This window comes from Anabas testudineus, chromosome 19 (genome assembly GCF_900324465.2).
Source record: "Anabas testudineus chromosome 19, fAnaTes1.2, whole genome shotgun sequence".
In the NCBI taxonomy this organism is placed as follows: Eukaryota; Metazoa; Chordata; class Actinopteri; order Anabantiformes; family Anabantidae; genus Anabas; species Anabas testudineus.
Genome location: NC_046628.1, coordinates 2314528 through 2330669, shown reverse-complemented (window position 1 = coordinate 2330669; position 16142 = coordinate 2314528). Strand labels below are relative to the sequence as shown.

The 16142-nt window shown below is 40.6% G+C and overlaps 1 protein-coding gene across 1 annotated transcript in view; it reads right to left on the bottom strand.

Moving 5' to 3' along the window:
- Nucleotides 1-6967: 6967 nt before the first annotated feature.
- The window catches only part of ca10a (carbonic anhydrase Xa), a 177429-nt gene continuing 168254 nt past the window's right edge, over nt 6968-16142 (bottom strand). The window contains exons 7-10 of the mRNA XM_026350502.1: nt 10927-10999; nt 9294-9448; nt 8858-9032; nt 6968-7059 (exon numbers count right to left, since the gene is read on the bottom strand). Of these exons, the coding sequence (XP_026206287.1) occupies nt 7037-7059; nt 8858-9032; nt 9294-9448; nt 10927-10999 (426 nt within the window). The 3' untranslated portion in view covers nt 6968-7036. The remainder of the gene's footprint in view (nt 7060-8857; nt 9033-9293; nt 9449-10926; nt 11000-16142) is intronic.

Genomic DNA, 16142 nt, shown 5'->3' with positions numbered 1-16142 from the left:
CAACTCTCACCCTGAAGCCCATATCTATGCCTGAATGATGCAATATAACACATACATAATACATTATGTTATGAGAGTTGCTGTAAGGCTGGTGTAATAAAATACACAAGACATTATAAAACTTAATAAGGTCACATGGATTTAATGACTTTTCCACCCATTTTGCATTATGAGCGTTATGAGCATCACAATGCTGTGCGTGGCTGTAATGTATGACTAGTGTTGATATGGCAGCTTTATGACAGCTCTTTATCTGCCTCAGGTAAAGTATGGTTGTACTGATATCTATAACATGAAAGTATGGCATTTTTATTTTAAACTAATCAATACATTCTATGAGTCCAATATATTACATATATTACATGTGTGTATATATAATGTGAAAGGAGTTGCTGGTTGTCACAAACCCACAGAGAATTATCACCCAACTCAGGGCTACAGTGCTTTCTATTCTCTTTCAGCTCAATGTTTTGGATGTACTAACCCGGAACTTAACTGTTGAGGCTCACTCTCAACATTATCACCAGCTTAGGATAAACTGACTGTAAAATATCTGCACAGCACCAAACAGCAGACACACTAGTGAATAACTGGTGAATGTACCAAAGTACTGAACGAGTAGATTTCCCCATACATGGAAAACAACAATTTAATGTAATTTATGATCCATTAATCATGTCCTACCAAAGACTTTACAGAGATCTGTGTCTGTTTTCCACCAATTTTAATGGTTGTCAATGTCTTTTTTCAATTTTTTTAATTACTATTTTGTTAACTAATAATAAACATATCACTCTAGGATGACACCTCATTGATCCCTCCCTGAAACTCATGGGGAAAATAATGAACCACGTTAATAACAATATGTAGAAGTGCTGTCACTCTTTGTTGTTCTAAAACACAAAATATTGATAGAACTTGTAAGAAAAATCATCCTTAAAATGGCTGACTTTGAACATGTTTTGTGTGTATCCATGAATTTACTTCCACAGCAAATGCACCAATTTGCTAAAAGAGCATTAAGAGATCTTTCCAAAACAACAATATTCTACAAGGGCAGTTTCTTTTTTTTTCATCTTCTTTTGTGGTCCTAAAATTTGGGTCCTAGCTGATTGCATGTGCCATGTCACATCACCACCAGGCAGCTGCATAATGGGAACACACCTCACTATGTACAATTTAAGGACACCACTTGTGTAATAACACTGTCCTGATGGATAATGAGAAGTGTGAATAGGATCCAGCAGGGAGTGAGACTACATGCAACTGTTAGGTAATTATCGTCCTTTGAGACAGTGTTATTTTATCCCAGGGTTCTCTTTTATTACAAATTAGATGTTGAGAGATGTGATTATGGAATACAGTCACAAAAACACCTTTTAATTTCATATGTAATTTGTTGATATTTGTGACTTTGGTGAAGATTAGGTCACATTTCATGTGATCAATTTAAGCTGAAAATGAGAAAACTGCAAACAGCGCCATTATTATTTCTTGCAAATGTAAGTACAGTTCATCTTCGGTTATCATTGCAAGAGTTTAATAATATACAATCACAATTTAATAACTGTATAATCATGTTTTCATTCATTTACCATTTTCATTTTTCCTAACAACGCTGCAGCTCATTGGTAGTTCAGCTCAACATTGCATTAAATCTCCTGAAGCTCCATACATTTTCAGTAGGAGACAAATCTGGGCGGGTGGTCATTCAAGCACACATATTGTGTGTCTGTGAAGCCACACTGTTATAGGACACACAAAGTTAAGCCTGGTATTGTTGTGCTGAAATATCCACTGACTTCATGGAAGAAATGTCAGCATTGGTAGCAAATAGAATCTATCTTCTGTACCTTGACACATGCGAGTCTTCAATGTCAGGGTCACTGATGCTCCCTTATACCAACACAGGACACCATGTAGGAAGCTAACGAAAAAGAACATCACTCTACACCTGAAGTTTGCTGAAGAGCACATTGACACTGCACAGCAGTATTGGCAAAATGGCAAATGGACTGATGAAACTATATTGAACTATTTGTAAAGAACACACAGCAATCTGGCATAAAAAGGTCACTGCATATCATCACGAAAACATCATCCCAGTTGTAAAGTATGGTGGAGGAAACATCATGATTTGGGCCTGCTTTGCTGCATCAGGGCCTCACCAGCTTGCAGTGACTGGAGGGAAGCTGAATTCCCTGGTGTATCAAAAGATTCTGCAGCACAATATGAGAATGTCTGTACATCAGCTGAAACTCTGAAGAAATTTGGTAATGCTACAGGACAATGACCCAAAACACACTACAGAATGGCTTGAGAGAAACCAAGCCCAGACCTCAACCCGATAGAGAGGCTATGGAACGAATTGAAGAGAGCCCCACACGTATTTCTTAATGGTTGTTCTCAGATTTGTTTTGTGTTATTATTCTATTTTCTTGCCACTGTATCTACTACAATAAACATTTTTTTAGGTATTTATTTTTTGCAGAGAAGGTTGCTCAAGTTTTCTAGCCATGAATAACATCTTAATTTATGCAAATCTTTCTTTCAGGCTGTGTGAGGCCACAGTAAGCTCCACTGAACAGAGGGTTGCACATACTGCATGTATGGACCCTGCAAGGTTTATCAGCTCAGAGCTTTCTCTGATATGAATTACACCAGCTGGACAGAAAAAAAAAAACCCTGTTTACAGAAAGACATACTTCACTGACTGTGGTAGCTTGCCCTTTTTTTATAGAATCCCTGAAAGAATCTTTGGGTTAATAAATAGTGGGTTTGTTAGTGGTTAGCAAAATACAAAGCTGTACCTGTCACTTGCCCCAGTGGTTGTTGCAAAATAAAATTGCCCAGTCCTACATAAGTAAGGCTTCACATAAAAAGACAAACAAAAAAAACACTTGGTAATTGCTACTAAACACCTTCATTTCCAGAGCCACTGACTCATGTGTTCCCGTAATCGAGTCAAGGAGAAAAGTTTGACTCCACTGCAGCAGTGCTGATTGAAAGCCCCACTGCTGCAAACACATCTGGATATGCATGTCTCAGGAGTCAACATGCATATGGAGATTATCACATTTTCGATTTGCCTCGGCAGCTGTTCCACTCTGCTCTCGCTCCCTGCGTGCCATCGTTTTATTATGCTCCCATTAATGTAATATCATTAAATGTCCACCCTCCTCCTTCACACACATCTGAGTGCACCAATTTATACATACCTCATAATATTCATTTCTTTTGGCAGGGCCAGCTAGCATTGAGATTGAGAAGTCCACCGAGATCTACTGAGCAGACACAAGGATGGAACTGATTATTTGTTGGGATGTGCTTGAGTGAGTGTGGGTAGGTGTAGGTGGTTGGAGGAGAGTGGGGCATTCAATCATTTGGCATATTTATTGTCCATCCTCCAGTTTTGGCTTAATTCTGCATCTTTTGGATCAGGTAGAAAAACGGCCTCCATAACCTTGGGCATTGGAGAACTCTCTCCTCTGCCTCCCCTTTGCTATCTTTTCATTACAGATCGGTAAAAAACAGGGCACGGATCAGATAGCAAACATGTGCACCCGCACTCCCACATGCTTTGAGGCAGTATTTCTCTCCACATCAGGGCTACAAGAAGAGGCATCCTGAATTGATTGGGAGATAATGAAGGAGGGCTGGAGGAGGGGGGATCGATGCAGTGGTACCTTGTTGACGGAAACAGACAACACAGGGCTGGGTGCTTTACTTAACACAAGGCCAGGTTAGATACAAAATCTGTTAAGATGTGGACGTTTTTCTGGGTTTTTTTTTTTTTTAAGGTTTAAAGCAACGTAATACACTGATCATTTTAATTCTTCGTGAGGTTCTTCTTGTCAAATTTAAGATTTAAACTCTCAAAAATCCAATGACTACTCATTCTCTGTTCTTGACAATGTCAAAATACATATACTGTATATATATATATATATATATATATATATATATATATAACCTCGGAACACCACACTAAAACTAGAACAATGTAGATTTTTAAGCAGATTTAGTAGGCCCATGTGACGTACTAAGGAGATGTTTATTGCAGGTTTGCAGCCTCCCAGCTATATGAAATAAAACTAATATACCTGTATCTGCTAAGAATATTAAAATTCTTGGACCTATGCATGCAAATTATACAGTAGCAAATATTGGCAAGATATCACTTCAAAAGCTACACCTTTGAATATTTTACAGCCCGAAATAATTATAGTTGTGCAGTCATTGTGTAAAATAATCTTTGTATATGGATATGCAAACATTAGGTCCACAGGAAACATCTGGCAAGAAAAAACAGTCATCCAAGGGTTGAATGCGGTTTTTATGGTTGTTATCAATAAAAACACGATCAGATTCTTGTTATTATTTTAGGTACATCAAGTGTGTTACTACTCTTGACTTAAATGAAGATTAGATCATGTTTTATCACAAATTAACAACATTTCCCATAATTTTTCTTGCCATTATATATGACATGTATATATATATATATATATATATATATATATATATATATATATATATATATATATATATATATATATATATATATATATATATGTATATGTATATGACTAAGATCCTCTTCTAAAAGGCTTTTCGAAAGATCTTGGAACATTCCCTGTAGGGATTTGCCCAAGCTCAGTCACAAGCAGATAAATGAGGTCGGTCAAAGTCATTAGCCCAAAAAGGTCTGAGAGTATGCTTAAATTGAAGTTTATGAACTTTCCTTTTGAGTGGGGGGGGGGTGCATCTGGCTATATTTATACATTTCTGAAGAGGTGTGACGGTCTAAAGTTACTTGCATAAGCACAAGTGTATTGTCCCTTTTTACAATATAGGTAAAAACACTATTGCCTGTTTACGTGCCATGTTTTTACATTGATTTGTTAGAATATTGATTTGCATTTTGATTTTGTCCTGCTTTATTATTTTAAATTGGTAAAATCTTATTTCATGGTTTTCTTGCATTGTTTTAACATGGTTGCTGGTTAACAGTATGTTTCACTTGAAATCATTTAGTAGTTTGAAAAAGTTAGTCCGAGTAGTATAGACTAAGTCGAGAGTACATTTAAAGTAAATGATCAAGTTATTAAATCTGTGCTATACACATGTACTACACTAAATAAATGCACTAAATGAACGGAAAGGAAAGTAAATTTCACAGTGTGGAAAAGTCTCACCTCTCTGTGCACACTCTTAATCATAACACAATTGTGTGTGGGAGGACACGATTGGAAATGACAGGCTGAATCAGTCTGGAGTTGAATGGTTAGCACAATGTTCAGTGTTCAAGTTTAAATAAAAGTGTATCAATCCCATATCAAGCTGTCTAAACCTAATGCAATCAAGGTAACTGATAAGTTGGTCTATCTGTGTTCTTAACACAACACTGTCGATTGCATCTAATTGACCCATGTATTCATGATAATAAACCTACTGTTGTACTGGTACATGTAGGTTGTAGGGACTATATGGAACCATAACTATGGGTGTCTTGTGTAAATCTCATGTAAATGAATGTCTTTAAGCATCTTTTCATTAACACCAGCTGTATCATTCCTTTGGTCTGATCTTAAATAACCGACTCGTAAAGTTTTTCTTCCTCTCCCTTGGTCAACCAATAGAGGCTTGAACCTGTATTGTACCCTTATCAGCACAGCAGAGGAGTTTCCTCTCCTTTTCGTGCTGATGGCCACTGGTGTGATTTGAAAGACTATGACAAGTTGTGGTCACCCTCAAAGAGCTTCCTCTGTGTGCGGCTGACATGCTTCAGCTGTATCAGGGAAACAAAGGCAAGAAAGCCAGCCCGCACTGCTGCATCCGCATCAGCGGGACACCATCCCACGCCATTCAGTTCACAGGCTGTGTCAGGAAAACACTACCATGAGATCTCTGATCAATGCTTACTCACGGATGCTGTTATTGAGCATACCTCTGAGGGGTAACATTGACATATCAACACATTTAATATGGAACAGTACAAAACAGGTACAGGTACAATAAGTCAGATTCTCATATAGTGAAACATTTTCCAAAGTGAACTTTCCAGACACATTTATTGGGCTGATAACATTACTCAAACACAGTGTATGACCATTGTAAACAATAAAACAGAAAAAAAAGGCATCAGCTCACACTGAGAACTGCTCCAGAATTCAAAGTGCGCCAAGCTTTTTAAAATTCTCAACTTTTTGTCTCTTTTTTTTTAAATCCTCTTAATATATCTTTTGAATGTTAATTCATTACTTTTCTTTACATATTCATTTTTCTGCATTATTGACAATTATAATATGTACAAACGGGTTGCCTGGAGGCTCAAAGAAAGCCTGCAATATTTGCTTATCTCCCATGACATGAGTAGTTTTTTTTTGGAAAATGACAAGGTAAGGCTGTGTTACTTCTCTGTTGGTTTTGCTGATTGCATGCCTTGGTGGTGACTTTAATGAACTGTGTGAGTCTTGTGGAGCACTTCGTCTTGACTGGCTGGGTGGGGGCAGTGACTTAGTCCATAGATTTTTGCACTGATAGCAACTTCTTTATGTACAAAGGCTTTAAAGTCCCAACGTTGTCCTATTAGCTGGGAGGCTATCAAATAAATGCTTCCATGTTGCTGTTGTTCTTTTTTCAAGATAGTTTCCTTTTTTTTTGTTTCTCCCAAAAAAGTATTGGTATCAAAATGTTCATTTAGATATAGTTGTACATTGGGGGAAAGGACTCAATAGCATGTGTAAGATCGAGGATTCAAACACATCTTAGAGTCTCTTTGCTTGCGATGCAAAGTTCCTTAATTCAGATAATGTCCGGTGTTGTTTGTCTTTATACAATGCCATGAAAGAATCTTAAATGAGATGCAGCCTTTGAGTCTGGGTTCACATCTTTCCCTTATTTATCCACCCATCCTCCCCTCCCTCCCTCCCCCCCCCACTCCGCCCCCCCCCCCCCCCCCCCCCCCACATCAAATCGTCCTGCTCCCCGCTCTCCGTCTCTGACGCTCGACTCCGAGCTCATCCAAGGGAGGCTACTTTAGCAACCACTCGTTCACTGGAAGAGAGGAGAAGGACAGGAGTGAGAATACTGATTTATACGTGAGGCGCTCACCATGGTTCAGCTGCTCTGCCACATTATTCATCCTTCACCCCCCCCCTTTCTTCGTCATATTTCATCTGTAGTGATAACATACAATTTTAAAGGAATGGCGCTCGAGTGGATGGAGTTAATGTGTATGGCTGCGTGGTGGCGGGTGGGTGGGGTTCGGGTGGATGATGCTATTATGTTTTGAGTGGCAGCCTTTACAGAAAATTATACAGAAAAACCAGAGGGTGCCATGAACAGGAGTAAACAATGTAATTTGATAAACGACGAGTGTTCTATCATAATCATCGTTACTCTCATTAAGTGTTGAAAATACAAAAGCAAACACACACATGTGCACACACATGCTTGGCTCCCCAACCTCCCTGATTTCACATTCAGTTACCCTGACGATCACCTCCCGGGAGCGAAGCAGTGGTCCGAAGGCTGACACAAATCACTAAACAGACGTATTTTCCCTTTTAACAAGATTCCCACCTCCCTCCAGCCTCTTCGCTCCATCTTGAAGGTCTTTAAATCGCCAAACAATTAAAAAGACGGGGCCTGGTTTTGTTTGGTTTGCTCTCAGAGAGTCTCTGGGGCATACGTTTGTTTGGTGATCAGGAGTGTCTGAGGTGGGCGGAGAGGGGTTGAAATCTCCCCACAGCTGCTGCACAGAATAAGAATTTCATTTCTTTTTAAGGGGGGGAGGAGGTCGGGGTAGAGCAGAACAGAAAAAGAATGAGAGGAATACAGACAGAAAGACAGTTGCGGCGTGTGTCGGCCACAGTACAGTAAACCCTGAGCAGGAAAAAGTGACAATATAACACAGCGGATAGCAGGGACTGGTGCTACCTCTCGCCTTTAACGTATTTACGCTTCAGGGGTGAAATTCAACATTCTGTGCAGCAGATATTGGCTGAAACAGAGCAGAGGAGATGACAAACAGACTGCAGCAACAGCTCTCAGGTTGCAGTGAGCTGTGACAAACCAGTTTTCAGCCAGATCTGTCAGTTAGTGCCAAACAGGTGCTGTGTGTGCCCCCTCCCATCTGACTCTCTACTGCCCATTTTTTTCTCCCCCTCATTCTCTTAGCGCATCAGTCTACATTTTAGCAGCCATAAGCTGAGTCCCAGCTCGGCACTCCAAGTCGATATTAAGTTTATTAATTATAGTAGTGAGCATAGCTCAAGCAATAATCCCCCAGAATTTTTTTTTTGTGGGATGTCGTAACTAAAACAAATAACGTTGGGAAAATGATTCCCCTTGCAGCTGAGAGTTTGATGAGTAATAATTCATCACGCTTATTGACAGAAAAGAAGATCTTGTCAGCTTCCTGTCAGGAGTTTAGATTGTAAACAGCTACGGAGAGAACTGAGCTACAGCTACAGCAGATCCCACGGGGATTGCAACAGTGGATCATGATTCATATATTTTTTTAGGTATTTACACCCAGTACCCTTCCTGGCTCAACCCTTCCCAAAAATATGCTCTATAATAACGTGGTTACACAAAATACAGTGGAGATAGAGGTGTGTAAGAAGGATGTGACAGTACTGAAACAGTACATGCAAAAGTTTAGCCACAAAAGAGACATGGTTATGTTTAGGTAGGAATAATGAGTTGGTTAGATTTAGGGAAAACATTATAGTTTATCATTAACAGCAGTGTGCATTGTTTAAAAGAACCTATTATGAACTATTGATGTTGGAGATGAGGAGGTGAGGTAACGTTGGCAGCAGTGTGAATTCAATTCAAGTGTTTCTACCTCGGTACTGGAGCTTCTGAGCCCTGTTATTGGGGCAGTCTTTGCCCTGCATGCTGAAGTTGATATTGGTGCGGATGCATCGGTTGTTGAGCGGCTGAACGGGGCGAACGTTGTCGCTCATGCTCAAGAAGATTTGAGATGGCTGGTTCTGGCTCAGCAGCCTCAAGGAATGCATCTTGCATGAGGACAGGCACACGGGAGAGAGAGAGAGAGAGAGAGAGAGAGAGAGAAGATAATGGTTGAGGAAACCACATAATAACGAGAACAATTATAGACCACTGCATTATGTACCAACGAGAAGCAGCAGAAGAAGAAGAAGATAAGTAAAAGCTTATGTTTCACTGCAGGCAGAACAACAGTTCACTTTATGAAGTAAAACCTCACTGACAATGTCATAAATTCAGGGAGTGTTCCAGGTCTGGGTGCCGATGCTCACCTGCATGCGTGTGAGGTACACCGGCTTGTTCATCAGGATCCATGTGGCTGTCTCAAAGCACGGAGGGATGGTCATAGATCCATCATATGTGATAAAACTACTAGTCTCTGGGTAGATCTCCTCTATATTCAGGCCAGTCAGTAGATACGCATCATCTGAAAGGAGAGGAATCAAAAAATGTGAATTTGTTATTCGATTTTTCCGATTAAATTGATATGATTTGACTTTAAAAATCTTCAAATCCTATATTTGTAATATGAAATTGCAGCAACTCACTGTATGTCATTTAAAAAGTTTTCCTATAGTGACAAACCTATGAAGAATTAACGAGGGCAGGCAGAGATAAAAAAGTTGATGGTCTTTGCTTTTTAACTCAAGGTGCCAACTCCAAATTGCAGCGAGGTGCTTGGCCCCTGCTAAGGCTGGGGGGCGTATTTACTGTTAACTACGCAGCTGCATACACTTTGGAAGTTGTGAGTTTATTTAATATATCCTCCTCTTCGTGTGCAGGTTGTAAATCCATTCCCCACAGCTCATCACACACTGAACTCCTCTTTCATAACAGCTTTTTTTTTCTCGCTTCTTATTTCACATATCATTTACTGTTCTGTGAATGACGGGCTGTTGGTGTTGCAGCACAAAACCTCTTTTATCCAAACTGTCTCGACTGTCAAGACGCTAATTAGACTGTTACTCTCTCTCTCTTCCTCTTCGCGCTCCAGCCTGTTGACAAATGGGCTGCCTGTTTTGATGAGGTCACTGTGGTGGGCCACTGTGGCTTTAATGCTAATTCAGCTGCGCTCTGCATATTAAACAGTGCATATTGCAAACAGTATGCATCAAAAGGATGTTAATTTAAGTGTGACTGGCGTCATCTGTGATAGAATGACACTTTTCTAATCTTCTCTACATTATATGTTATGCTGAGTGATCCCAGTTCAGTTATTGTGCACATGACATAAATAATTCTCTTTGGGTGGCATGTATGTATTTTTGTGTTTGCACGTGTCCACTTGCTTGCTGTAAAAATATGTTATAGGCCAGAAGCAGCACCGGCTGTGAGGGAGATGTGCCTAAGAACTCATGAGCATGGGGGTTGGGCAGTGTGTGAACGTGTGAGCCAGTGTGTGTGTGAGATGGTGTATCTCAGGGAGTTTTGACAGCTGTCAAGATCCATGCACCTCTCCAGCTCCTCCAGCTGGCCCCGGAGGACCCCCCCCACCTCCTGCTCTGGAGGTTGCAGGGTTCTGCCTCTGGGACTCCTCCCGGCCACAAGGGGTCAGTGTGTTTACCCAGCCGGTCTCGCCATTAATCCAATTATTAGTTTCTTTTTTCAAACTAGCCGTGGGCGATCTCTGCGCCGATGCTGCGTCTCCAGTGTGCCAGTCTGGCAGAGGGAAACCTCTCGAGAGCAGCTGTTGACTGCTGCCTAACATGTGTCCTCACCAACAGCTTCCTCCAGCTAGTAGGTTTTCCCTTGCAGGCGTAACAACATCCACATCCTGTAGCATTCATATTTACCCAATTGCACCCAACCTGAATCTGTATCACACAAGAACGGATAGACCGACAGGCCTAACCTTATAATACCTTATAAAGGAGATAAACCCTAGCAAACAAAGTACAAACTTACTTTTATATGTTATTCTTGTGATGGTGTCTCTGTTTAGCATGCGATTCAGGAAAGAGTTCGACGTCTCCGCAATCTGCATTAAGAACAGGGAGAGAGAAAAAGGGGTGAGGTTAAATTTAGAAAAAAGGACTGATCATTTAATGAAGTGAGTGTCCACTTAAAATTAAACTAAATTTAATCTACTCAGTCCAGTACGCTGAAAGATAACGCCAGCGTATTATTTAATCTGTCACCTTTAATGCCCATGAAATGTCTAAACCCACTGATGTATTTTGCACAGTAAGAAGCTCCTACACGCTTCTCTACTGCTGCTTTGCCTTCTGGAAAACAAAGGCTCCCACTATTTTCAAGAAACCATTAAAAAGACTACACACACACACACACACACACTGCTGCCATGACAAAACATAATCTGTTTTTTTAAATAGCAGATATAATAGATATAATAGATTTTTGTGACTATAAAGTGACTTTATAAGACATCAAAACACGTTTCACTGTATCAGACGTGAATGTAACAGGCTTATTGTCGGTAGCACTGCTGAATGCTTCCCCCCATTGCACCTTAAGTTACGCTTTGATGTTCTCCTGTATGTGACAGTGTAACATTGCAGCAATGGTGCACTAACATAAAAAGTAAGCAACCAGCTGCACATTAAAGTTATATTTCAATGAGTTAGATTAGAGGAGCAATACCAGACAGGTATTTGTGTGCAACTTGGTACTGATTGTCAGCAAAGCAACAGATGCTCTGATAATGGTTTATTACACTTGTTACTGGGTCGTTTTCCTATAACTAAAGAGACATTTCCATACAACTGTAATTAAGCCTGGAGCTCATCTCTCATGGAACTGGTAATTTGCAGATGTAAACACTTATTGTGCATAAGTAGGACTGGGTGATAATTCATTGTCACTCGTCGGCGTTCAGTGGAAACATATTGTGCCTATATGAACAAATGAAGCACATTCAACAGTGTCGTTATTCAGCCTCAGAGAAAACTGTATATCCCACATTCCTTGACACTAAATTATTTTTCCATGAAACATTCTCATTGACAACAATCTTTAGTATCATGAGGACATGTGACCTCTGTCCCTTCATTTCCACTGTTTCCATTTCCAGACTCATCTCCACACAGTTTTATTCCTTTGCTAGACACCTGATTCTGCTTCTCTCTACAAATGTGTCTTGATCATGTCAGTGTTTCATATATGTGCCTTGTTTTCTTACCAGCCTGTCGGGCGTTTTGGAAAACTTCTACTTTTTTCTCTTCATGTTGCTGAACTGTAAGCTTGTTTTTGACCATCCAGATCCTAGTAAAGTATCAATACGTGTTGGGGTGCTCCTCACTGTCATCATAATCTGAACATGCATTAAGAAGATCTTTCTTTCAGACATCTGTGCAGGGTATGAGGGCTTTAAGGGTGTGTTAGAGCATGCAGTGTATGCAATTTGAAAAAAAAAAAAAAAAAGGGATAATGGCAATGGAAACCGCCTAATAGCACAATAGCATATGGGCTGCACTTGAATGAAATTGGTTGCGGGCTGTTTATTGGTTGGATTTTCCATATGTTGCCGTGGGAACACATGCTGCTAATGACAAACATTCAGTGTCATAGATGACAGAAAACACACTGCAGCCTTGCTTTACCCCGAAGATTTTAATTTGCTTACTTGATGCAAATAAGCTGCATTCAACCACATGATGAAATCTGACTGCTATTGCCAGTAATGCACTTGATATTGGACAATTACACAAAACCCTTTACTTGATCTTGTCTAGTGACTTTGTTGCCCACTATCTTTAGCTTTAAATAGGCACATGGCAACTACACTATTGTGGGTAAAGTTCCTATGAAGTTTAAGACCAACACATACACAAACTCTAAGTCGAGAATGAATGTCAGACTTGACTTCTTTGACCTCAATTGTACGGGCCTAATACAAAGCATTGAGCTAGTTATGACAACTACACAATTGGCTAGGGTAAGGTTAGTGGTAGGCACAGAAAACACATGCATAAGTTTAGGAAAAGAATGTAGAGAAATATTATTTGAAGGTCTTGAATTTGAATTCTCAAACCTGCATTTTGCCCATAAGCCTGTCCACCACCCAGGCGCCCCTGCCTTCTGTACAATACAGCAGAACGCGTTCACTATGACCATTTTGTTATCTTTGTCAAAGAACCTGGGGACCTGGGATGAAATCTACTAAAACCTGACCCTTAACTGCAGGTCATAATTTCCCCCCAAAGCACCTTACTCCTTTCTTACTCTGCTTGACTGACTCCACAGTTCCCGGGCTTCACTGAACAATGGAGCAGTGAGACATTGCTCGGTTGAAGGGAGCAACTCAAGCTTTGTGGCCACACACATGCCCTTTTTGACTCCTCTCCGTCTTCCTCTTCACTCCGTCTCTCTCATGCTCAGTGGACTTCACAACTCTAACTGTCGAGATGTCTTTGGACGAAGTGATTAAAAAGAGATGTGCTTGTCCTCGCCCTCCCCTCATTGCGGCTGAAAGTACTTAGTCTTTGACCTGTGTTCTTAATGCAGGCATTATGCCTACCATCCACTTTCATTAATCACAAACTAAGCACAAGACAAGTCTTCTACATATGTACATTTTTCCTGCTGCTGCAGCAAGTGGAAATCTAATCAGTCAGTGAGTAAAACGTCTTTGGATAGACTGTAAAACCCTGCCTCAATGTCTGTCTTCTGTGAGTCGGATTTTCACGAGGGCCCCCACAGTCCCAAACTGCCGTTCTCAATGGTGCCTCACGACTTGTGTGCCTAGAATGAGGGTCCCTCCTCAAATTCTGAGTCACCATGATGCATTCGGAAGTTTTTGACGAAGCCTTGAGAAAGACTGACTCAGTGAAAAGTGAGAAAAACGAGCTTCTGCTCTGAGAAAGATGTGGTTAAACACCACCTGTCCGCTCTGTGGTACCGCTGAAGACACTGACAGGGTGAAAACACGCCCAGGACAGCGGGACCAGAGAAGAATGTACAAAAAGTCAGTTTGACTACAGCTGGGTGGGTGTGTGGGTGGGTGGCAGATGAGCGTGATATTATTTTCATCGCTTTGTCTTTGGGTATTACTGCTACTTTCTGAGATGAGGGAATAAACAAAATTGTCTTCCCTGGTCTTCACTTGTTGTGTATTAGAAGTACTGCTGAGACAAAGATTGAGGAAAATACTTTAACATCATTCTGGAAACAAATGGGCTAGATCAAGATTTTCCACCTTCACCTTGTTTTGTAATTTTCAAGTGGAGTTATCCCCCATCTTAGATGTGTGGAAAACTCTATTTAAAGAATTAAATAGATACAATATAAAAAAATTGTTGAATGGATTTGGCATTTTTTTACATGTTTTGTACCTAACTGCAACAAAGTGTTTTGAATTTGGTACAGCTCTGATTCACCCTCTGGTTGCGTCCCGGCTGTACAGTATAAAGCAGTAGATACATACAGGTTAATGTCCCTGTGCTGTTAAACTCCATATCAACACACACCACATGTATCTTGTTTAATCAAACTGCTGAGTTGAAGCTAACTGTTTTGTAATTGCTCATATGGAATATTCACTTCCAATATCACAGTGTTTGCAACAATACTTTGACCATTTATTGATCAATTGAAAAAATTGTTGTTGCTGGGCAAAATGCTATGAAATGTATTTTTCTTTAAATCGTTAAAGATTATGTCGATTTTTAAGACATTATTGGATGTGTTTCAGAAAGTCTCTGGCACTGCCATACAAAATGTTTAAGTATTTAAACAGGTATGAGGACTGTTGGTTTTTATGTCTTGGATAGTGGGAAGAGGAATCACAGGATCATCAAGTGTTGTTTGGGATCAAATGAAAAGTAACTAGTAATTTCATTGTGTTGTAACACATGACATTTGGTAAATGTCAGGTGAAATAAACCTTGAACAGAAAAATGAAGATGTTATGTGTGATCGACTTATTTGCAGTGTGGATGTCTACTATGGTTCCCATATAATGCCAACTTATTATTCAGTGTTATATTGCTGTTAAATTGTTATTCTTTGATTTTCTCTTCACTCATTGGCTGAACTCATCTTTGATCCATCAGTGACATCAAAGCTGCTCACAGGTGACATCACAATCCCACAAAATCAGAGCGTTTAAATAGAACCTGGTCTCTTTAGATTTCAGTCTTTCCCACAAAGGAGAGCTGGACAGTTCTGAATCTCAGAGCTGAGCCGCTTGGATCTCCTGCTCCAAGCTGCTGAAGGTCAGCTGCTTTGGCAGAGACTGATGGTTTAAAGAGACCAGGTCCTATTTAAAGCTGTGCTCACTGTCCACATGAGACTAGTCAGGTTAGTTAGCAAGAGTTCAAATACGTCTGTAGTACAGTATCTAACTGATCTGAACGTAGCTCCAGAACTACAGACAAAACATACTGACGCCAGAACTCCATTCATCTTGATAAGATGTTCTTGCAGCGCGCCAGGGGTTTCTCCAGCTTTAACCTCTAGCATCGAATCCCCCAAGCCTGTAATCGTCCTCTCAGGCCGGTACTGTTCAGGAAACTCTGCACACCCCGTGTTGACACGTCGATCAACACGATCCTTGCAGAGCACCGGGGGTTCTGCAGCTTTGAGTGTCTCCGGAGTTTCGTGGACTCCAGAGAGAGGAGAAGTCCTGTACTAAACTGAACATCTTATCAAGATGAATGGAGTGCTGGCATCAGTATGTTTTGTCTGTAGTTCTGGAGCTACGTTCAGATCAGTTAGATACTGTACTACAGACGCAGAGACTGATGCAGCCTGGAGCAGGAGCTCCAAGCGGCTCAGCTCTGAGATTCAGAACTGTCCAGCTCTCCTCTGTGGGAGAGACTGAAATCTAAAGAGACCAGGTCCTATTTAAAGCTGTGCTCACTGTCCAAATCAGACTAGTCAGGTTAGTTAGTACTAGTTCAAATACGTCTGTAGTACAGTATCTAACTGATCTGAACGTAGCTCCAGAACTACAGACAAAACATACTGATGCCAGCACTCCATTCATCTTGATAAGATGTTCTTGCAGCGCGCCAGGGGTTTCTCCAGCTTTAACCTCTAGCATCGAATCCCCCAAGCCTGTAATCGTCCTCTCAGGCCGGTACTGTTCAGGAAACTCTGCACACCCCGTGTTGACACGTCGATCAACACGATCCTTGCAGAGCACCGGGGGTTCTGCAGCT